Below are 24,506 nucleotides of genomic sequence, written 5' to 3' on the forward strand. Positions count from 1 at the left end.
CCGCTCAGCGGGCGGGCTCCCGCCGCCGCTCCACCTGCTCGTACCCGCGGCGACTCCGGCTCCGGCTCCGGCTCCGGCGCCAGCCCAGTCCCCGTCCCTGTCCGCGTCTCCGCCCCCAGCGCTGGCCGGAGCCCGCGCCCCCCGCACGCCTGATCCCGCCGCGCGCACTGGGTCTTCCCAGCGCCGCCGCCGCGGTCCAGCCCGAGGCGGCCTCCTCTCGGCACCCTCCGCGCGCTCCCGGGAGGGCTGTGCTCCGAGGGTCGCCCCCTCCCCAGATCGCGATCGGCTCCCCTTTCCTCCCTCTCACACTGCCCTCGGCAGCAGAGAAATCTTGGAGCGCGGGAGAGAGCGTGTGCTCAGGCGCGGGGAGGTGGCTGCAGGTGGGGGGGGAGTGCGGGGGAGGGAGGAAGGGGACGTAGAGGAGTGGGGAAGATGCTGCAGCTCCGGAGTCCCGGACGCGGCGGGGTCGTGCGGGTGGCGTCGAAGGACCGGGCTGCACGTGGAGGACACCCGCTGCTGCTCAGGGGCCCGCGGCCACGTGGAGCATGGTCACGGTCAGCACGGTCCTGTGCCGCAGTAGCCGGGAGACCGCGTCTCTCTCGCGTGCCCTGCAGGTCCTCACGAGGGGCTGGAGTAGCCTTTGCATCTGCCCCCTCCGCCTTCTGCTCAAAGCCCAAAGCTAGGGATCAACTCACAGGCCCAAGGAACCTTCAGTGGAGGGCGGGGGTCGTGGTGGGCTGGGGTCGGCGTGCCATTTGTCTTCCGGAAGCCCTGGCAGGTTTCAGAAAGAGCTGCCTGGAGGAAGAGTCTGCCTGGGCTCTGAGGACGGCCCTGGGAGGTGGAGAGAAGTGCTCTGATGGGGCGAGCCTGGGGTGGGGTGGGGTTTGGGGCTGCTCAGGGCAGGCAAAGAAGGAGGGGGGGTGGGGGAGGAGGAGGAGGAGGAGGCTGCTGGTTTTCCCCAAGGTCTCCAGGCAGCACCCACTCCCGCCCGACATGCTGACCTCGCTGTTTGCTCTCAGGCCAGGCGGAGCCGCCTGTTCAGGGTGCCAGGTTCCCATGAGAAGGGGCACGAAGGGGGCTAGGTCACTGAGGGGCAGCAGGAATCAAAGCAGAAGGGGGAGTGTGTGGGGGTGTCTGATGAGATGGGTTCAGCTTCTTGAAGCAGAAATTGACTCTCCTAATAGTTCAGCTCTGCCTGTTCTCCATCCTTCCTCTATCCTCCATCCTTCCTAACACGCTCCAGTATGACCTGAACTTCTATCCTCTGGTTGCCAGTAGCAACTTTAATAAGTAAGGGTACCACTCCAGGAGCTGACTGGAGTGGGATGGGTTCGGGGTTTATGGGGACTTCAGAGGACCTGGTCTAGCCACTGCAAAGTTTATCCCCTGGACCATTCAGGGAGGGGTTTGGCGTGGCTTGGGTGGGGATGTCCTCAGCTGCTCTCTCTTTCCTTCCTCCTGGCACTGCTTGCTTGCCCATCACTGAAGCCTGCTTTGCTGTTTGTTCAGCACCAGCCCAGGTGGGGCCTCAGATAACCTGCTGGACTTTTCCCACATTAGATGGAGGGAGGGGGCGAAGGCTGGGGGAGCCAAGGGAATGCTGCATTGAGCTGTGGAAATAGGAGCTATGGGCAGGCGTTCTCTTATTCAGCAAACTGTGTGCCAGGTACAGGGCTGCACATTGGCTGTCTAATATCATCTGTACTCCAGTAGCTCCCAATCATGTGTGTGTGGGTGTGTGTGTGTGTGTGTTGGGGGGATGATTGACCGCAATATATGTCATAAATGCATCCACCAGGTTGCACAAGTCAGAAATTTAGGGGTCTTCCTGAAGGCCTTACTCCCAGAAGAGAGGTGATGGTCACTTCCTGGGGCATCCCACATCCAGTGTAGGCTCAATGCAGAAAGATAAAGTTCAGCTCTCGTGCCAAAGGACGACGACTCTGAAAGAAAGGCCTGCCAGCCCCGGAGCTCTGCTCCTCCTGGAGTTGCTGGAGGTCTCCATAGAGACAGAATCCCTGCGCAGCTTCTCCCGTTGCCGGAGTCCGCCATTCCTTCCCCTCCTGGTGTTGATTCCAAGCGCTCCCCTTAGTAAGCATCTTTGCCGTGGTGCTTGTTTCCTGTGAAAGCCAACTGCACCCTTTCATACTCAATCCATCACCACGTGCTGTCCATTTTACCCACTACATGTTCCGGAATCAGTCATTCCGCTCAGCCGTTCAAACCCGCTGACTGCTCCCCAGGAGCGTGTTCAGCCTGACTGCTCCTATCAAGATGTACAGTCTCAGAAACCCCGTCTCGGGTCACTATGAGTCCCAATCAGTGTGATGGTCATAGGCTTCACAGTTTTGCTTGCTTTGGTTTTTAAACCACTGGGCCATTTCCTTCAGGAAGTCACGGTAAAAGCATGCCGTCAGGAAAAGAGCCAGGACCCCCTGAAAGCTTGCTGAAGGCACAGGGGACATGGCATGGGTAGTGGGGAAAGGTCGCTAGAAATGCCAACTGTGACCGCATGACCAGTTGCAGTATTTTCCCTTATTTTTATATATATATATATGCTTGGGTGAGTAGGTAAGGATGTACAGTATATTTTTCCACCCCACCCCCACTACATTCTTTTATGGCCTTATTTCAGTCACTCTCCACTCACAGTCAGACCCTACAGGCATCTTGAAATTCAAACACTACCCTTCTAGCCCAAGTGACCTACCACATCTACCGATGCCTCCTTCCAGCTGCCCTCTCCTTATGCCCCGTGTGATGTTTCGGAGTGGAAATCGGATTAGTCTCCTCTTCTGTAAGAACCCTTTTTAACAAGATCTACAAAGTCTGCAGGCTTGCCTCCTACCTGCCTCTCCAACTGCATTTCAGGCCTGTGCTCTCTCATTATACATATGCTGGATTCTGTTGGTCCATTTTTCAAACACCCAAACCAAATTCACTGCCACCAAGTGGATTCTGACTCACAGTGACCCCCATAGCACAGAACAGAGCTTCCCCTGTGGATTTCCATGACGGTAACTGTTTGTGGGATAGAAAGCCACACCTTCCTACTGCAGAGCAACTAGTGGATTTGAACTGTGAACCTGTGGTTAGCCACTCAACGTGTAGCCCACTGTGTCACCAGAGCTATTTTTAAAAGTCTGTTTTATTTGCTTTAATTCTTTCAGTGACTTGGTCTTTGCACATGCTGTTCCCGCTCTCTGGAAACTTCTCCTTTTCTTCTTAACTGCATTATCTCCTACTCCGTTCTTATCCCAGGCAGCACATTTCTCAGAGAATCTTTCTCTGGCTTCCCTACCTGTGGTAGGCAGAATTCCAAAATCCCCACAAACCTCATTTTGTAAAATCACATAGGTTGAGATTGTTACCTGTGACTGTTACCTTCCGTGGCAGAAGAGATTTTCAAATGTACTAAAGATCCCTGGTGGTGCAGTCGTTATGCTTGGGCTGCGAACTTCAAGGTCAGTGGTTCTAAACCACTAGCTGCTCGGTGGCAGAAAGACTGGGCTTTTTACTCCTGACGTAAAGAGTTTCCGTCTCAGGAACTCACAGAGGCAGTTCTACTCTGTCCTATGGGGTCACTATGAGTCAGCATCAACCTGATGGCAGTGAGGTTTGTGTTTAATTAATGTTACTAATACATTGGCCTTAAGACAGATTATCTCACTAGGCCTTCTCTAATCACGAGAGTCCCTTACAAGGGGGTAGTGTGGCTGTGGCTGATAGCAAAAGAGGAAGTTAGAGAAGTTTGCCGTGCAAAGATGCGATGATATCCTGTTATTGGCCTGGGAATGGGAGAAGACACCTGGGAGAGGTGTAGAGACCCAAGTGCAGTCTCTGGCTGACAGCTAGTAAGAAAATAAGGACTCTGGTCGCAAGGAACTGTATTCTGCCACTGACAAGAGCTTGGAGGCAGATTTTTTCTTAAGCCTCCACATGATAACTTAAACTTGTAAGAAACTGAGCAGAGAACCCCGCCACACTGTACTGGGTTTCTGACCTGATCTGCCAGCGAACAAATTGGTATTGTTTTAAGCTGCTACATGGGTGAAAATTTGTTTTCACAGCAGCAATAGGAAACTAATACATCATCCATCTCCTGAGGCAAGACCCTTGAAAACCATGCTAGTAAACATGCTGCTTTTTCTGGAAGGAGTGGGAGTGCTGGGAATTTGTTAGGATTTTGAAAGAGCGCAGTGGCAGCTAGTGTGTAGAGTAGCTTAAGGAAGTAGGACAGATTGGGAGTCCATGATGATAATTCAGGTGAGAGGAGTTGGTGGCCTGAACTAAAGTCATGGAGGTACTGGAGAAGATGGACCCAAGAGCAAATTAGGAGGGAAAGAAACAGCACTGAGGCTCCATGTGAATGTGGAGGATGAGGGAAAACAATGAGTTAAAGGTTTAACAATGGCTCTGGTAATTGAAGAGATGTGTCACTCATCGCCAAAGCAGCAGGAGCTGTTTGGTGAGTACCTACTATATTCTAGGCACCTCATATACATCATCTTTAATCTTTACATTGCAAAACCTACATACATCTAGGTCCAGTGCTATTGATTACCATTTTACATGATAAAACTGTGGTTCAGTGAGAGCATTCAATGAACTTTCTCAAAGCCACAAAGCTCCTGGGTGAAAGCGCCAGAATTCAAAGCCAGGAATTTAAAAACCAGAATTTATATATTGGACTCTAATGTTTCAAGAATTAGTGTAAGTCTGACTATATTTCTGATTAACTTCTTTTTAAAAAATCATTTTATTGGGGACTTGTACAACTCTTATCACAATCCATACATTCATCCATTGTGTCAAGCACACTTGTACATTTGTTGCCATCATCATTCTCAAAACATTTTCTTTCTACTTGAGCCCTTGGTATCCGGTTAACTTCTTTGTTCCATTTTATATGCAATATTTTCAAATTTTGTTGGCACCTGAGGTCCTTAATTTCATCTTTCACACACACACACACACACACACACACACACACACAGTCGTTCACTTTCAATAAATAGCCTGGCTTCCAACTTCATAGAGCAAACAGTAATTATTAGGCAGCAACTCCCACCAGAGAATCTGTTCAGTTTGGTACATGTTGAGTTTTAAATGCCTATTGGGTATCTATGTCGGAATTCTGGTAGGAATTTGGATATACAAGTAATAGAATTAGTGGAAATCATAGACTTATATGAGTGTGGAAAATAAGAAAAGGAAAAAAATGTAGCTCCAGGTCAGAATCTTGGAGATTCTGTTTAAGGCTGAAAAAAAAAAAAAGACAACTGAAAAAAATCAGGCTACAGCAGACAGAGAGGTATGGGGGAAAACAAGGGAAACAAGAAACCATAAAGATTGAAGGAGAAGAGACTGGAGGAGAGAGGGCGGAAGTGATTCAATGTTTGCTCCTGGATTAAGCACCATGAGCACTGTAGTGGATTGATTGCTGGTTCTCAAAAAGGCATGTCCACGTCACAACCTCCAGAACTCATTTGGTAAGAGTCTTTGTGGATGTAATTGCATTAAGGATCTTGAGATGAAATTATCCTGAATTGTTTGATTGGGCCCTAAATCCAATGAAAACTATCTTATCAGACTCATACACAGGAGAGACAACAGGTAAAGAACAATAGAAGGCCCTTTGTGACAAAAGCAGAGATTAGAACAGAAAGGTGGAAGATTCTCCCCTAGAACCTTCACATGAAGTGTGACCTTGACATTAGACTGCTGGCCTTTAGAACACTCCTATGAGAGAATATCTATCATGTGCCAAATTGGTGCCAATTTGTTATAGAAACCCTAGGAAACTAATACAAGAACTGAGAAGTATTCCCTGAATTTAGTTAGGGATCTTTGGCAACTTTGGGGAGAGTCGTTTTGGTGAGGTTATAGATGCAGAGGGCAGACTGGGTAGAATTAAAACAGACTGTACTGTGAGGAAATAAAGCAAGTGTTTTAGACAAGTCTTTTAGGAGTGTAATTATGAATGAAATGAAAGAAGGTAGCATCTAGGGGGCGGATGTGGAATCCAAGATTAGCAACCCCGCCCCCTGCCACTTTTAGTGGGCAAACTAGAAAGAACATCCTCCTCTGACGGCTGGACTCATTTCAATATATAGAAATGGCTGGAGACACAGGAGCAAGAAAGTGGCTAATTAATACTGCAAGGTTTCTGAGAAGGCAGGAGCTAAGGAGTCTATAGGAGAAGTGGGGAGTCCTAGCTTTGGGTCGGAAAGGACTCAAGTGTAACAGGAAATTAGTAAGAAAGTATGCTTATAGATGAGAGTGAGTCATGACCAACCAGATAAAGCAACATCTCCTAGCCTTCTTTGCAGCTGGGTGTGGTTATGTGTCTAGCTTCTGGCTGGTAGGTGTGAGTGGAAGTGATAAACGTAGCTTTTAAATCAACGTTTTAAAAGAGAGAAATGGACCTTCTGTTCCTGTTCCCCTTGCTGCAGAGGAAAATGTGGACGTGAGGGTGAGTCATCGTCAGCCATGCAGTGAGGGCCACCCTTGGGCTGACTGGGCCACAAGGTGGAAAGACCTTGGATCTCCTGTACCATTTTAGCATCCCTGGTTCTCCTACAGGGGAAAAAACAAAAGTGCAACATTAAATCCCTGTAATTTCTCCCCTTATTTTCTCTTAGCAAGCTACCCTGACTCTTAACTAAGGTTTGTAGATTTTGTGGGGTGGGACTGCTGTCTAATAGTTTCTATTTCCTCTATGAAGTTGGAGACCATATTATCAGTGAATGGTTTTTGTTAGCGTAGCAGTTAAAGGAGTTGAATGAATGCTATGGGGGCAATATCTGACTTCCTTTGGCTTCATAAGAGGGTAGTAAACTGAGTATCAGCCCAAGGGCAATTCCTATAAGACAGAGGTCAGACATGCCTCCAGCTTCCAACCTTCTTTACCAATAATAACAGCAACTGTTCTTCCCAAAGAACTCTCGATTGGGTTAAAAAAATTCATTGCAATGGAAAAACTCACAAACAATATCCATAATTATGAGATTTATTAGGGAAGTTAGCAGGTTACAATTCAAGATCTGAAATGCCCAGGATTTAGTTCTTTTGGTCAGGAGTGCCTCTCCTCAGCTATGCCTACATGCACACTGCTCTCTGTTCCAGCCCTGGTCTCTAAGCTTGAGCAGGTGTTACAAAGCTCTTTTAGCACTACCAACAAATGTCTAAAAGGGCACACCACTCTACCATAAACCTCAGCCCGAAGGTGCTCACCTCTAACTCCATGGGCTAGCAAACCTTGCTCCCTTGATTAGATGTTTGCAGGCGCCTACTCCACAAATAAGCCTCCTGCACAGTCACTCAGCTTGGTCTCCTTGGTGGGTCAAGAAACCTGTCTGCCTTGTTTTGCTGCCTCCATTGCTGACACTCCTCTGATGCTCCCTTGGTATCACAGCTCTGTCTTTTGAATTAAGGAAGCTCAACATGCAGGAACTCAGAGGGTGTGCTCTGCTCCTGGCTCTTGAGGGCACTGAGATTCCCCTTGGCTGCTTGTGAGATCGCTCATTTTCGACCCAGTGGGGCAGCAAAACTGATCAATACTCACATTCGAGTTTTAGTGTTCTCCATTTGCTTGTGTCAACTCAGTCATTTGGTGGGTGAATGAAGACTCTGCTTAGAAGGGACATACAAGGTAATTCGCTGCACCACCGAAGTGTTCAAAGAGTTTGAGCATATGCGTTTTCTCATCTCGGAAACAGTTACAGAAAACAAAACTCCCACGCATGCGGGACCCCTTGTACCTCTTCAGGGTAACTCTTACAATTACATATCTCGGAATTGCCCCATTTACACTACCTTGCACACCTCTGGCTCCTTCCTCTTCCACCAATAGTTTCGCACACCACTCTACCTCACGCTCACGATTTATTTTCTATGCTTTATGCTCCCTATCATGCCATAGAGATTGCTGGCAAGTCCATTCTGATTCGTGGTGACCCATGCGTGCCAGACTGGAACTGGCTCCCATAGGGTTTCCCGTGACTGAGTTTGGGAGTTAGGCTGACAGGCCTTTCTCTCAAGGTCCCTCCGAGTGGACTCAAAGCACCCACTTTTCTACTAGCAGCGAAGCACGTTTACTATTGATACCACCCAGAGACTCCTCTTTACGTTCAGGCATCCTGTCTTGCTTGTTTGCTTGTAGCGCTGTTGAACGTGCCTCCTCCTTGTCTTGGATCTTTGCACCCCGCTCGGGTTCTCCCCATTGACTAAATACAGATGGGCGATGTGAGGCAAGGGCTAAGTGATGGTGGGTACAAGCTCCTTTTTTTTTTTTTTTTAAAGATAGCTTGAAAAGAGGGAAATAAAGCAATTCTTAGTCATAGTGGAGAATGGGGAGAGGGATACCTTGAGCAGAGACAGAAGGAAGAAGGGGGTGGAAAAGCAGTGCTAAGAGGGCATGTGCTTATGAGCGGAGCTGCGAACCACATGGTTGGCAATACAACCACCAATGGCTGCACGAGAGAGACACTGGCTGTTCTAGTCCTGTACATGGCGCGCCTCGGAACCCCGCAGGGGGTGCTGTGTGTCAGCGAGGACTCCGTGCCGCGAGTTTGGTTTTTTGGTTTAAGAGGGTAAAGATTCATGTGTCCACACGAGAGGAGCCAATGTTTGGAGGGAATGAGAGTTCGCAGAGTCTGGAAATGGACTTTAAACCAGAGCCAGGAGGGAACTACAGAGTCAACATGGGCAGCCATGGGAAAGAGGCGGGACTCACGATCCTAGAACAAGTTAGAAAACTAAGAGGTCAAGCAAGCAAGTGCAAGAGAGTCCAAGGTTGGGCCAGGCTCAGTCTTAAAGGAAACACTTTCTTTTCTGACTCAAGCCTTGACTTGCAAAAGTTGTCCTATTTTTTGGAGGAGAAGGGGACTGTGCGGGGGTTTGGGATTGTTGGACTACCTACTACTTGCCTCTTACAGGTAGAATTATTTCCCTTTCCCTTGTAGCCTCAATCACTCATGCTCTTGAGTGCTGGCCCAAATGTGGGCACATGTTCCTCCTTTCAATATTCTGTATCGCATATGAGATAAGACAAGAATGTTTAACCGACACTTCCATAAAGGTCCAGGGGAAATAGAGTACAGTGTATAACACATGGCCTGATAACTTGTTTTACAAGGTTCTGGCTTATAATGGTAGCTTGCAGGCCTGTGAAATATCAGCACTTTACCCAAGAACACACACACACACACATAGTGTGAAGGGCATGTCATAGGCTCTGCTGCCAGCACCACTGAGAGACACACATACAGCTGGTATCCAGCACGAGCAGCAAAACCAGCCACACCTTAGCCCTTGGTGTGCTCAATGTGCCCCTTCTTCTGTGTTTGATGAGAAGGTCTCCGCTTCCCATCTCTCAAGGCCTTCTTTTCTCTGTTTCTATGATCTGCAGACTAGCTTCTTTCTGCGCTGTTCTCCTGCCTACACACTCCTCACCCACGCAGGAGGCTCTTCTCTGGGGATAATTAAACAAGGAGGGAGCGAGCTGAGAAGACAAAAGGGTTGGAACTAGAGCGGACAGGGATGTTGGTCAGAGGAAAGAAAACCAGACAAGAGTCAAGACCTCTGGGGCGAGCACAGACATCCCTCCACCCCCGACCCCCACTGGCTCTGGCTAGAGGGCAAACGTGGCTTCAGAGCCGGCCCGCTCACAGGTGGGCTGAGAGGAGCCTTGGTGTCCCATGTTGGGGGCCTCCCCTCATTTGGGAACTAAAAAAGAGGCAAAAGAAGGTAACTTTTCATTAAAGCTTCCAAGTTATTAGGTTGTGGGACTCTGAGAAACTTGAAGGTGAAGGGCAAGGTACTGAAACTAGAAAGGCAAGGAAAGGGGCAAAGAGGATCCAGGCCTCCAGGGGCCTCTTCTGAGTCCATGATTTCAGGGGTAAAAGGCACAAAGCCACGGCCAGGGCGAAGGTAGTCTCTAGTGATCCCAGTCATTCAATAGCACTTCACCCAGTAGGGCAGCTTAGCTGTTTGTTTCTGGTGAAATAATCCGAACAAGAGATTTTTATAAACCATTTGAGACTGTGATTCTACAACATTCACTGTCTCTAAGATTCCATTTCTCCCTGGGTAATAATTTTCCTTGCAATACAAGGCGATGCAAACCTGAGGTCTGGGCAGGAACTGGAAGGAGGGAATAAGGGCCTTGCTCCCTCTGCTGGTCAGGTCTGGCATTGCCCACATGGACCAGAGGCCCAGGCTGGGCGACGTGTATGTATGGGCCCAGGATCTCAAAGACACATCTGCTTAAGGGACATGAGTTAAATGCATACCTACAATTTACTGTTAAGCAATTTATATATGCAAGGCACTTTACATTCAGGGTCTTATTGGCATTGTAATCATCTAAGCATTTCTCTCAACAACCCCGAGAGGTTTTATAGACTCTGTCACTGATGATTAAGAACTAGACCCCTATTTGATTGGTTCCAAGAAGAGGCACTTTTCCATTTGTCGTGGATTGAATTGTGTCAACTTAGCTGGACCACAATTCTCAATGGTTTGGCAGATGTGATCTGATGAGATATGATACAAGAGGAGTTTCTCTTTGGCCTGCAAGAGGGACCTACTACCACCAAGAAAGAAGAGCTGGGACCTCCTAAACCCAGGGAAGATGAATGCCAAGGCCCTGGGAGACCTCCAGGGCATGACAGCCCCACAGATGGTGCAAGGAGCCAAGGTTCTTTCCCCAGAGGTGACAGAGACAGAAATCCCTCCCCTGGAGCCACTGCCCTGAATTTGGACTTTCAGCCTCCGACATTGCGAGAGAATCCATTTCTCCGCGGCGAAGTCCTCCGTACGTGGCATTTCTGCTATAGCAACGCTTGATGACGACGACGCCATCTGTTGTCCTTTAGAGCCAGCTGAATCTTCTCCCTAGGCGGAGCAAACGGTTTGCTAACGATTAACGGACTTGATGGCAGTTCAAATAGACCCATCAGTACCATCAGGGGAGAGACCTGGGGATCTATTTCCACAAGACTACAGCTATTGGAAATCTTAGGGCTCCCATAACGATGACAAAGCTATAATAAACAGGTTTTATTCATTACCAACCAAGCAAACAAAGAAACTCACATGGAATGCCATTCTCCACACGGGGTCACCACTTGTCTGGATGGACACAATGTTTTTAACGAATTGCCCTCACTTGGCTTATGACTCAGACCCCAGCTCCTACTGGTCCACCTCCCATCCCTAAACCTCAATTCAAGCCCAATCCCAGCCCTTTCTGCTCCTGGCCCCTAGTATTTGCACTAGATCTCTCCTCAGGGTGAAGGGCCCTAAGGATATGATTTCTTCTTAAGCTTGATGCTTTATTTCTATGTGTCTTGGGGTGGAGTGGGGGTGGGTGGGAAGAGCAGCAGTCAACTATGATGAAAGAAAAGGGGGTGCAGCAACGGAGAAGCTTCTGTTGGAGAGCAGCTGACTGGGAGCCCCACGGAGAGGTGTGCACCACAGCTCTTAGCCAGGCTACGGTGTCCTTGAAGAAGGCGAGGGGTGAGCCCCTCGGCCCTGTGGGAGGGAGAAGCAGCTTAAGACTCTCAGCAGGAGGACCCTGAACGGTTCTTGATGCCTCTGTAGAACGCTCACAGTGACTCCAACACTCCTGTCTCGCCCCCAGCCGCGTTTGTGCAGACTGCAGTTGGAATTGGCAGCTCTTCTCCGGAGCCGTGGGTGGCTCCTTGTCTTTGGCTATAGACTTGAGGTCACGCTTCCGTGCATTTGTCAGCTTCACTGTCAAATTCACCTGGTGATTCACAAGTTTTGCCCCGCATGACTGGCTCCCTGTCCCCAGTTACTACCGTTACAACCCACAGAAGTCAAGCTCAAGAAAGGAAGGAGCTTGCCTAGCCTCAGCCTGGAGCTGAGGTAATCCTGTTCTTATCTCCCTGAAAGACATAATATGACAGGCCTAGGTTTCACTTCATGTCTCCGAGGAGCCCCATAGCAACGGGCAAGTTATTCAATCTCCCAAAGGCGCCCCGGTGAAGTGCTCAGCTGGTCAGCGGTTTGCATTGACCAGCCACTCTGCAAGAGCAAAGACCTGGTGATCCAATTCCCTGAAGATTTCCACCTGGGAAACCTGATGGGCCATTTTGCTTGGTATTATATAGTTGATATGAGTTGGGATCAACTTAATGCACACGCAGCAAGTACATCTGATCAACCTGAACCCATTTCGTCTTTTTAAAAGGGGGTATAAAGCATCTTTCTTATGTAACTGTAAGGATGCATTGCAATCATGCATTTAAACATTTAGCCCGCCCGGGGCTTGCCTCAAAGTTATCTTTCTATAAACATATCAGTTTAGTTGCTCTGTGGACTTCAGTTTCCTGAGCTGGAAAAGTAAGCGTCATCATAATATAACCTTCCCGACAATGTTATAAGGAACAAATGAGAAATGTATAACAGTTGTGCATGATTCCTTTGAAAACCAAGACACCCACCCAGTTGGCACAGAGTTGACTCAGATTTCTGCTAACCTCGTGTGTGTCATAGAGTTTTCAGTGGCTGATTTTTTTTTGGAAGTAGATCACCATGCTCTTCTCCCGAATTGTCTCTAAGTGAGCACAGATTGTCTACCTTTCAGGGGGCAGCCAAACCCTTAACCATATTGGCCATGTCCTCGGTTCTCCAAGTCAGGCCTTTGGGGCCGAGGTTCTTAAAGTCTTACTTCTTGGAAAACTTAATCACAATTGTGTTTCGTGCATTTCTTCTTCTTTCTGAAGCTCTTCATCTTTTTTTAAAAAACAATTTATTAGGGGCTCATACAACTCTTATCACCATCCATACATATACATACATCAATTGTATAAAGCACATCCGTACATTCTTTGCCCTAATCATTTTCTTTCTTTTTTTTTCCTTTTCTTTTTTTACATTTTATTAGGGGCTCATACAACTCTTATCAAAATTCATACATATACATACATCAATTGTGTAAAGCACATCTGCACAGTCCCTGCCCCAATCATTCTCAAAGCATTTGCTCTCCACTTAAGCCCTTTGCATCAGGTCCTCTTTTTTTCCCCTCCCTCCCCGCTCCCCCTCCCTCATGTGCCCTTGGTAATTTATAGATTGTTATTTTGTCATATCTTGCCATATCCGGAGTCTCCCTTCCCCCTCTTCTCTGCCGTCCCTCTCCCAGGGAGGAGGTCACATGTAGATCTTTGTAATCAGTTCCCCATTTCCAACCATCATCGCCCCTCACACCCTTGGTCTTGAAGGTATCGGCCACCCTGGATTCCCTGTGCCTCCAGCCCCCATATGCACCAGTGTACAACCTCTGCCCTATCCAGTCCTGCAAGGTAGGATTTGGATCATGGTAGTTGCAGGGAGGAAGCATCCAGGATTTGGGGAAAGCTGTGTTCTTCATCGGTACTACCTCGCACCCTGACTGACCCATCTCCTCTCCTAAACCCCACTATGAGGGGATCTCCAGTGGCCGACACTTGAGCCTTGGGTCTCCACTCTGCTCTTCCCCCTTCATTCAATATGGTATATATATATACACATATACATACATACACACACACACATATATATATACATATCTTTTCTTTTTTTTTGCATGATGCCTTATACCTGGTCCCTTTGGTACCCCGTGATCGCACTAGCTGGTGTGCTTCTTCCATGTGGGCTTTTTTGCTTCTGAGCTAGATGGCCACTTGTTCACCTTCGTGCATTTCTTTCCATTCTCTTTTCCACCGATGGAGGGTCTTGCAAAAGTCTCTAGGCGTGTTGCATAGGGCAGAGCTCTGTGGTAGGACTTCCGGGCTTCAGACCATGCTGACTATGCTGGTGTGTGTCTTGGCTGAGCCTGCACAGAGGCTGCAGAGTGCTGCTCTCAGGTTAGAAGCCAGCTCACTTCTGCCAGCTCTGGAACCTGTATCTGGTGTGCTGCTCTCAGGCTATCCTGCCTGCCAATCCCAGGAGCCCTCAGTGGATCTCTGACCTCAGGTTCATTCAGCTCCGCATCCACCAGCCTGTAGTCTTCCTGCTTCATATTCCTGTGTTCTGTTCATCAGCTCCTGTAGCTACATGAGGCAGGAGAAGTCTCCAGCTTACATCTGACCCATGGACTTGACCTGAACTGGATTTAACCACTTCTATAACTGTGTGAGTCATTTCTTGATATACATCTCTTTCTATATACATACACGTACAAGTATCACTGGCTTTGCTTCTCTTGAGAACCCAAATTAACAACAAGTATGCATTCTAGCTCAACATGACTTGGGGGAAAAGATGATTGAAAATACTTCAACAGTGGGTCTCTACTTGCTTCAACTTCCATCTCTTTGGTTAGCAGATATATTTCAATATCTATGATGTACCCAATAGCCCAGGTGGTCTAGTGGTTAGGAGTTGGGCGTTGATCCATGGGGTAGTTACATACTTTCATGTATAGAAGTGTAAGGGTGGAGTCTAGTTTGTCAATCAGGTCACAGCCTGATAATACCTCCTTGTGGGTGTGGTCTTCTCATGAGGATTCTGGGGACCTCCCCTCTCTCTGTGTCTTTACCTTCCTGTTGATGAGCCACACTGAGGTTGGCTTGAGCCCTGTGATGGGGCTACCGCCATTGAGTCTGAAAAACTGTGCACCCACCGGCCTGTAACCTTCCCGCATTCTGCTTCATTGCACATGGCTGTGTGAGTCTGAAGAGGGATTTATGGACTAGTATCTGACTTATGGACTTGAGTTGGACTGATCTGGAATATTTTATTAATGTATGCTTACTTCTTGAAATCAAGTTCTTTCTTACACATATATGAATGTCTCTGGATTTGTTTCATTGGGCAACCTGATCTAACACAATCTGTATGGCTGGCAGTTTGAAACCACTAGCAGCTCTTGGGAGAAATACTGGGCTTTCTATTCTCATAAACAGTTTCAGTCTTGAAAATGCACAGGGGTTGACGTAGCATTGACTCGATAGCAGTGAGATGATATGCTCAAGGGAGCCCTAGTGGTGTAGTGGGTTACATGTTGGGCTGTTAACCAAAAGGTCAGCAGTTTGAAACCACTAGCTGCTCTGGAGGAGAAATATAAGGCTTTCTATTCCAGTAAAGAGTTATAACCTGGGAAACCCACAGGGGCAATTCTACTCTGTCCTCTAGGGTTGCTATGAATCAGAATGGACTTGATGGCAGTAGGTTTGAACTTTGAGATGATGATCCTTGTACATCAACAAGATAGACTCAGTCTCAGACTCATGAGAAAGACATCACAAAGTAAAAGCAGATTTCAAAATCATTCAAAATACTATCAATCCAACACACCCACATAGATCCTCCAGCCACCTGGGCTCCAGTCACAGCCTCAATTTATATGACTGTTTGGGCCACCGTCTCCAACCTTTCAAGGACCATCTGAGAAAATTTTATTCTGAGTCCCCATGTCAATCCTGTGTCCCAGCACAGTGGAAACCGAGACTGGCCAGTCCCTGGAGGAGTTGCATTGGTGCGCCAAGGTGAACCTGACTCAGAGATTACATCCTAGTCTCTTCCCGACAAACTCCCTAGCACCTTCCCTGCCCCAAACCTACAAGCCTCCTTCCAAAGTAGATTGAAATTACTGGTACAAAATTCCCTGAGCACTCCTTTCCTATCCATAGTGTTTCTTTTAACTCGACTCCATTGTGGAATGCTGCATAAAGAAAGAAAGTTGGGTCTGCCAGCAAGAAGGCCACGTCCAACAAGTGGCATAGTAGGACAGTGCCAGGAGGGTGATCCTGGGAATTATTCTCCCCTAGAAATCAGCATTGAAGACAGGGACTCCCTGGCCCATAGGCACCAGGACTGGGCCAGTAGAACAGAGGGGAGTAGAGGTATATTCTTTGGTTTGTTCAACTAGATCAACCTCCTTTGTGGTTCCAAAGCCAGACCCATTGCTGTTGAATGGATTTTGACTCACTATGAACCACGTGTTAGAGAGTAAAACACCTCCACTGAGTTTTCTTGGCTTTAATTTTTACCGAAGCCGATTGCCAGGCCTTTAGGTCGGGTGGATTTCAGCCACCAGCCTTTTAGCTTATAGTCCAGTCCCACCCAGAAATCTCTTCAAACCCTTTGCCATCATTGTTGTCGTGTGCTCGAGAGCCTACACGTTTGAGAACATCCATGATGTGAGATGCCATGGACCAAGGTGTATACAAGCGTATCGCTGAAAGCCTCTGCACACTTACAGCCATGGGGTGTGTCGACGTGCTTTGCCTTGGCTCAGCCCCGGTTCTCAGTGCGTCAGGTACTCAGCGCTCTTCTCAGTATGCCAGGTGCCCTGTGACTCAGAACTCAGACAGAATTGTAAGGGTATATAGAAGTGTAAGGGTGGAGTCTAGTCTGTCAATCAGGTCACAGTCACACCACCAGCTTTGCCTCCCCCAGCTCCTCACCCCATCAAGGCTTAGTTAGGAGCCAAATACTTTATTGATGTGCAACTTGCAGGGTACACTTGGGAGATGCCCATACTGGGGGGCATTTAGGGACATCTTGGAACAGAGGGCCCTGGGGATGCTTGCGTGTTGGCAAGTGCATACACACCTGAGGAATACCACTGTGTGTCCATTGGGTGCATTACTATCCATAGGTGTGTGCTTACGGGATGCATGACTGAATAGGAATACGTTATGTGGGTGTAAGGCATACCTATGCTTGTGAGAAAGCATGCGTACTCTTAGTACGGACACTCCAGAACACGTTTCTACTGAATGTACAGTCTTGAGGCCAATGTGCGCGCGCGCGTGTGTGTGTGTGTGTGTGTGAGAGAGAGAGAGAGAGAGAGAGAGAGAGAGAGAGAGAGAGAGAGAGAGAGAGAGAGAGAGAAGCGTGTGGAGTGAGCATGTGCCATATGCCTACATTTCTGGCTGGCCACTACAGATCCAATTCACTCCCCGCTCTGTGACCTAACAGGCAGCTTCTCAGCAGGCAAGGCCCCCTATCAGTCTGCATTCATTTGGAGGTGTGGGTCTTGGGAAAGAGGGAAGACCACTTTGAGCCCGAGGTCCCTTTTTGGCCGGCCCTGCCCACCTCTGTCTTGGAAGTCCCTTCCCCAGGCTCCTCCTCGTCGTCAGCATCTGCCAGGCCCTCAGGCATCGGCCACTCCCGAGTCTCCCACTCCAGCCGTTCTATGCGATAAGCGATCTTGAGCGCGCTGGACTCCAGTTCAGCCAGGAGGCGGGCGAACTTGGTCTGCAGCTCATCCAGCTGCTCATCCAGTCTCCGCAGCCGAGACTCTGTGGCCTCCTGCAGGGCGATCTCGGCAGCCTCCGCATTCACGTCCAGCTTGTTCATCTTGAGCAGGATCTCCCGGCCCTTCTCCTCCATGACAGCCTGCGCCTGTGGGTACTCACTCAGCACCTCCCGCAGGTCCTCCTTGCTCAGACAGAACAGGTCTGAATAACCCAGGCTCTTGATGTTGGCAGTTCTTCGGTTCCCAGACATGTTCCCTGTGGTCCATGGGCACACATTTAGGAGGATAGTTAGTTGTGGGTAAGTGTGGGGGGTGGGGGGGAGCATTTTATTCCCAAACCAAGACCCTTAACTCCATCTGACCTCATCTCCTGTCTGATTATACTTTCATTCAGCAATGATGCCCAGGCCTTGTGCTGGGCCGCTGCAGCCTAGCTCTAAGAGTTCAGACATTGAGGTGGAGCGAGAGTTACAGAGCAGTGTGACTGGTGCAGGGTAGACCGGCGTGGAGTACTGTGGGGAAATGGGCAAAGAGCCTCGAACAAGCCGGGAAGCAGGGGTCCAGGGAGGGCTTTCCTGGGCTGTCTGAGCTGAGTAGGAGCTACCCAGGGGGTGAACCCAAAGCCCAAGCTCACTGCTATAGCAACCCTCGAGGACAGGGGAAAACTGCCCCTGTGGGTTTCCAAGACTAACATTTTATAAGTGTGGACAGCCTCGTCTTTCGCTCATGAAATAGCTGGTGGTCTTAAACTGCTGGCCTTGTGGATCGCAGCCCAACAAGTAACCACTAGGCCACCAGCGCTCCTAGGAGGGGGGAAGGAGGAGGGGAAAAGGTGGAGAAAAACCTAGGCAGAGGAAGGAGCATGAGCAGAGGAACGGGTGTTACAAACAGAGTTAAATGGATGTAGAAACAGTAAGCAGTCCAGCGTGGCAGGAGTCTAAAGTGTGAGAAGAGTAGAGAGGAGCAGAGGGTGGGCCATACTGGTCCTTGAAGTCATGGCAGAGCTCAGACTTTTTATGTGGAGGCCAGAGGGAGCTCTTTAGCAGATGGGGAGGCAGGTTAGGACAAATGGTGGGAAAGGAGATACCTTGCTAATTGAGCACTTACTATGCGCCACCCAAAGTGCTCATTTAATCCTCACAAAGAACACATTGGGTTTTTAATTCCCATACAGGTGAGGAAACTGATGCCTAAAAAGGGAAGTGAATCCTAATGCCATGACCCTTTAGTACAGTTCCTCATGTTGTGGTGACCCCCCCGACCCATAAAATTATTTTCGTTGCTATCTCATAATTGTCATTTTGCTACTGATATGAATTGGGCGACTCCTGTGAAAGGATTGTTGGACCTCCAAAGGGGTCGTGACCCACAGGTTGAGAACTGCTGCTCTCAGGTCAAGTGAACCACGATGGCCTGCATACAGCGTGTGGAGGTGGAGGGGTCCTTGCAGGACAGATGCATAGTCTTCCAAACCACTAAACCGTGGGGGGTCACAGCTGAGAGCCCTGGAACATCTAAACATCCATAAGGGTGTGTGCATCTCCTATCCAGGGAGCAGGGCTTGTTTTTGTTTTAATCTTGAATCAGACATAATAGTTCCCATCGCACATGACTGTTAGGCAGAATAAACAAACAAACAAAATGGGGCCAGCCCCAAAAGTGATGCTAAGAGAGAATTCCCTCTGGCCTCCCTCCTTTTCCACTTGGCTATGAGAAAGCTGTTCCTTCTACTTCCTTACCACGTGTGTAACTTTCCACGTTACCTAACCTCTCTCTGTGCTTTGATGTCCTTCCTCAAAGCCCGGATCAGGAGAATACCTCCCCATGTAGTTGTGAGAATGGAATGCGTTGATGCATGTGGACCGCTTAGAACAGTCTAGTAAGCATGCAGTATGTGTGAATGACCGTTACTGTGGAATCCCTGGTGGCACCATGGTTAAGGTTTCAATGACTGCCTGAAAAAGCGGAAGGCTCCCGACAGGACGCTGCCACGGTGGACTGCGACCTAAAAACAATCATGAGGCTGGCACGGGACTGGGCGATGGTGTTTTGTGCTGTTGTACATGGTGCCTCAATGAGTTGGAACCAGCTTGATGGCACCCAACAACCACCACTAGCTGAAAGGCTGGTTGTTTAAACCAGAAGCACCTCGGGAGACAGGTCTGGCGCTGAGCTTCTGGAAGAGCACAGCTCTGAAAAGCCTCTGGTGCCATTCTCCTCTGCACATTGGAGCCAGAATTGACTCACCAGCTCCTCACATCCTCCTCCTCCTCATGATTAGGGCTTGTCACTTCCACTGTTCTGCTGATGCCGGGGGTCAAAACCCCAGAGCATATCTGCCCCCTCTGGAAAACATCCACCCGGTTGACTTCCCTTGGTCCAGCTTCTTCTCAGGAAACAGACTCTCTGTGCCAGGCTTCTACCCCCAGCCCTCTAATGGCTCAGGCAGGGACTATGGTTCTTTCATCGGTGGGTCCTGATGTGCCATCTACTCCTGTCTTCTCTTGCTCTCACTCTTTGAAACCCACCCCTGCCCCTTCTGCCCCCCGAACAAACGTTGGGAAGCCGACCTTTAATATTGATGATGCTGATCTCTCCAAAGTACAGCCCAGCACCAAGGACGGCATACTGTGTGACGCCGTCGTCCGCAACCACGGCCAGCTGCCCCTCGCGGATGATGTACATCTCTCGGCCGATGTCACCTTTGCGGCAGACATACTCGCCGGGGGAGTAGGTCTGCGGCTGCAGCTTCAACACCAGTTCCTCCAGCAGGCTGGCCTCACAGTTCTGGAAGATCTGCACCCGACTCAGAGTGGGCAGGTGTACCGAAACGGCCACTTCTGCCCGCAGCCGCTCCGGCAAGTGTTGTAGGATGGCCACCTCATTGGTCATCTTCTTGTTGATCTGCAGGTGCTGGTACCTGGGGGCAGAGACAGTGCCAACTCCTCACCAGCCAGCTCCATGTCTGCCTCCGCCCCCATCCATCAGGACTCAGCTCAGCAAGAGCCAAGGGTTCAACCACACAGAGATGGCACAGGTCGCCCACTGTCTATCCTCTTGGTCATAGATAGGTTTGAGTCTTCTCCCTCCCCCAGGGCACGGACAGGAGGTACGATACCCCTGGTTCCCCCTAGGCCCTACCCAATGTTACTTCAGTCACTCGGCCTCCTTCTCTAGACCCTCTCTCTCCACCATAGCCTGTATGTGCGACTTCCATCTTGGGGATCCCCAGTATGTACCACCATCTCTGTGTCGGGTCATTTCCGGGGCTTATTGTTTTTCCATTCTCATCCCTGGGGCTACCAAGCAGAGGAAGTTCCCAGTCCTTGATGGCCGCATTAATCGTGAGGTCACCCCTTGGGTGAAGCCACTGTCTCTCTAGGCCTCTCTGGTGGAAGAATGTGTCTTGTCAGTCTCTTATCCAACTTCTCCATAGCCAAGTCTCCTTGGCGGAGAGAGCATTCTTTTCCAAGCCCTGCCCATTGAATGCCACAAGGTAGCTGCCCTTCCTGGCCCAGCATGCAAGAACACCTCCCCTCACCTCCACCTCCACTACCACTAGCGCCCGTTTCTGGTCTGCGACCCCAGCGACCTCACCAGTCAATGACGCGACGCTCCAGCCGGCGGTTGACGTGCTGCAGTTTCATGTACTTCTTGACCAGCGCGTGGTCTGGGTAGAAAGCGGCGTCGGCAGTGTTCATGTTGTAGATGACCGAGCTCATGCTCCCCATGATGGTAGCAAAGCCCATGACGGCCAGCAGGAAGTCACCGACCATGAAGAGGTACTCCTCCTCCCGCGCCGGGAGTGGCGTGTCGCCCACAGTGGTCAGGATCAGCGTGGAGAAGTAGAAGCTGTAGAGGTACTGGCGCCGCAGGCGCTCGAAGCCAGGCTGCACTGGGTCTGGGTAGACCCACGCATCACGCCCAAAGCCCAGGTACCGGGACAGGGCAAAGTACAAGCAGCTGTTCCAATGGATGACGACGAAAATGTAGATCATCAGCTTGGCGATGCGAAAGGCGTTTGGGTAAGCCGTGCGGGTCTCCGTGCGGTCGAAGGCCTCGAAGAGGCGAGGCACGCGCAGAAAGCGGTTCAGCCGCAGCGTGGGTGTGTGCGGGCCCAGCCGCAGGTAGGTCAAGTCCGTGGGGACCAGGGAAGCCAGATCCAGAACGAAGCTCCATGTGCGAACGTAACGGCTGGCGATCTGACCCTTGTCCACCACCAGGATGCCCTGCTCCAAGAATCCTGGAAGAAGGGGATGGGGAGGCGGTGTGTGTATGTGAGGATCAGTCACAGGCTGGGATCTGCGGGGGGCGGGGGGGGGGGGGGCGGGAGGAGGGGTCTTGTCAAGCAAAGAAACAGGTGACGGGCCTGTCAGGCAAGGGGTCACTATATTGTTACTAAGAAGTTAAGGCCGAAAGGCCAGCCCTTGAGCTCACTGACCCGTGTGGAAGCGCACCACGATGTCCAGTAGGTACAGCAGGTCGCTCATGTAGTCGAGCACTAACCAGGCCACCAGATAGCTGTGCTGTAAATCCGGAAAGCAGGCTCTGCCGGGTGGGCACAGAGACATTGGCTAGAGAGCACCCTCTGTGTGGAACGAGCGGGGCTGCCTCCCCAGGCCCCTCAGCACCCTGTTTTGGGCAGGTACTCCCACAAGCCCCACCTTTCCATGGGGCTCTCCAAGGACCACCCCCGCCCACTTGGCTGGGCCTTATTTGATCCATCCTCTTGGATCCTTAAGGCCCCTCCCTTAGCACTCCCGCCAAACCTGCACACGATGATGACGAGGTTGTACATGACTGGGAAGACCATCGTGTTCAGCCACCAGTAGTAGTAATCCCCGGATGGGTCCAGGACAGGCAGCAACTTCCTGTGGGACAGGAGGGGTTTGGGGGTCGGGTGAGGGTTGCACTTCATTGAGTCTCCAGATATTCCATGCGGTGGCTATGATTCGGGGCATCAGGAAGAGTGAGATCTGGTGAAGCAGATCCGGGACCCAACACAGGGGACCAGGCCCTCTCACCTGGTCTTGGATGGGGCAGGGGGACTGGACTCTGATGTCTTCACTTTGTTGTCCTGACTCATGGTTCTGTGCGCTGGTGGCTGGAGGGTGAGAGAGCAAAGGTCTCAGCCTGTAGGTGGTTTCCCGAAGTGGGGGCGAGTGCCTGGCAGTCTGCAAGAGGCTGCCCTCGGCTCCGGCTTCCGACTTCACTTGTCTTTAGCTTCTGAAGCCCTTAGCAACACAGCCAGGGCCAGCTCCAGAAGGGGAGGAGGCAGTGCACTCAGCGCCTCGCCCGGTCTCCCAGGACCTGGGCTGACACCTGCCCAGCTAAGCATTTCTAATGAGGTCCCTCGAGAAGGCGGTGGGGTGCATGCCTCACTGGTAAGGCTGGGCTTTGCTTCTGCCAGATAGCCTGAACATCCATCCTGCCCTCTTCTCGGTCCTCCATGCCTCAGCTGACTGATACAAGGACCCTCTAGTCCAGCAGACCCGAGTTCCTGTGCAGATTCAGACTCACCCCATCACCCTACACCACTTCCCGGCTTAGGCTTCATTAAGGCGCTCATTTAACAACTATTTACTGAATGGGTCCTCTGTTAGTTGCTGAACTAGTCTCTTGGGGAAGGGATGCCTCTCACGTCATATGTAAGCTCTATCTGTTTTCATTGTCCGTATTCTCATCTACATTTGCACCCATCTTTATTCCTTCCTGCTGGTCCCAGCACAAGGGATCATTTCTGAAATCCCTTTGTCCCTATTTCCTCTAGTTCCTAGTTCATCAGTTACTCCATGTGTTTTCTGGTTCTCAACCTCTTTTAACATTTCCATTTCGGTGAAACGCTCAAATCTCTCCCAGTTCAAGACTAAAGACTAACTAACTAACACCCCCCCCCCCACGCACATTGTCCTTCAACTCCTTATGTATTTGACCACCATCATCTCTTTGAAAAAGTGTTCATCAGGGGTACTGATATCAAGGCCTTCCAGAGGAGAGAAAATGTTTTGAAACAGACTTGGTTGCAGTTGTATAATGCTGCTTGATGTGATTGAACTATGGAAGGTTTTAATATCTGCAAGAGCTCCTAATAAAATGATAATAAAAAAGCTGTAATCAGAGCACCTTCAATGTTCCAGGGCAAGCTTGTGCGATGTAGAAGGGATGAAAGGTGGCTGAGAAACATACTCTCTATTTTCCAACAGTTCACAGTAGGGTAGCGAAATCAGACAGGTAAATAGTAGTTTGACATAGGAAGGGTCCCATCTGGTCCTAGAATAGGAGTAAGCCAGTGACAGTGAGATGGGGGCATGAAGCACACTTACGGCAGAATGCACAGAGTGTGCACAGGCATAGCTGTACCCGTGGCCTTTGAGTTGATTCAGACTCATGGCAATCCATGTATTGAAGTGTAGAACTATGTTCCCTTGGAAGCAAGTCTTCAGGCCTCAGTGCTTCTGGATGGATTTGAACTGTCAGCCTTTTGGCTAGCAGTGTAATTTGTAACTGCTATGCCACCAGGGCTCCTGTGCAAAGGCAGAGAGGCATGGAAACCATGGGGGAGCAAGGACACATGAACTGTTTACTTTTGTAGGATTTGAGGTAGGGAGAGGAGAGACAGGAGGCTCAATAGGTGAGCAGGAGGCAGGGAGGGAAGAACTTTGTCAGCATTTGAAGACAGTGAATAACTTAGAAAAGTGCCTTGGGGGCCAAGTGGTATGGTTAGGTTTGTGTATTTGCAGAGTTTATTTGACTAAACATCTATAACTCCCAGGTATTCGACTTTCTTTCCTGAAACTCTTTTTTCCTCCTTGGCTTCTGGGACACCATTGTTTATTGATTTTCTGGTGGTTTCTTCCTAGCCTCTATCTAGGCCCCTCTGCTTTATCTCTTTTATCTTGGGTGTTTCTTAGGACTTTCTCTACCTTCCTGACTCTCCGGCCAATCTCCAACACCCATGGGATACCCTTTCTCTGCCAATGAGTCTGAAGAAATCTTTTTGAACTGCAGGCTCACTGGATGTTCCACAGCACCTTTAACTCACTGGGTCTAAAAGTGAATTCATGAGCTCCTCCCCACCTTTCCACTTTTTATTTTTCCTCCTCTGATTCCTATCCCTGACCTCTCAGAACATCTAGCATCAATTATTATTATTGTGTGAACTTTTGGCAGTTTTATATTGCCACACATTCTTTGCTATTTCTTCCTGGTCACTGCTTCCATCAATAGAGTACAGCAGAAGTGGTGGTGTGAGGGTTCCTGGCCGTAAAAGACAGGTAGTGTTCTCTTG

At 49.6% G+C, this 24,506-nt stretch overlaps 1 protein-coding gene across 1 annotated transcript; it reads right to left on the reverse strand.

The window, feature by feature from the left end:
- Window positions 1-4: 4 nt before the first annotated feature.
- CNGA4 (cyclic nucleotide gated channel subunit alpha 4) lies at window positions 5-22,304 on the reverse strand. Its single transcript, XM_075547730.1, has 7 exons — window positions 22,243-22,304; window positions 21,988-22,089; window positions 21,660-21,766; window positions 20,816-21,461; window positions 19,789-20,138; window positions 17,018-17,474; window positions 5-374 (listed from the first exon to the last, which is right to left on the reverse strand). Exons 1-7 carry the CDS (start codon window positions 22,302-22,304, stop codon window positions 5-7), a joined length of 2,094 nt encoding a protein of 697 aa, XP_075403845.1.
- Window positions 22,305-24,506: the final 2,202 nt, after the last annotated feature.

The sequence above is a fragment of the Tenrec ecaudatus genome, chromosome 4 (assembly GCF_050624435.1).
Source record: "Tenrec ecaudatus isolate mTenEca1 chromosome 4, mTenEca1.hap1, whole genome shotgun sequence".
Lineage (NCBI taxonomy): Eukaryota > Metazoa > Chordata > Mammalia > Afrosoricida > Tenrecidae > Tenrec > Tenrec ecaudatus.

Excerpts from the sequence above, each read along its gene's own strand:
- CNGA4 (XM_075547730.1), bottom strand. The coding sequence starts at position 22,304 with ATGAGTCAGGACAACAAAGTGAAGACATCAGAGTCCAGTCCCCCTGCC. Across the intron at positions 21,767-21,987 it reads CTCGTCATCATCGTGTGCAG|AGCCTGCTTTCCGGATTTAC; the intron begins GTTTGGCGGGAG and ends CCCACCCGGCAG. Across the intron at positions 375-17,017 it reads AAAGGGACCTCGGGCTCAAA|CCACCTCCCCGCGCCTGAGC; the intron begins GTGGTCTTCCCT and ends CCCCACCTGCAG.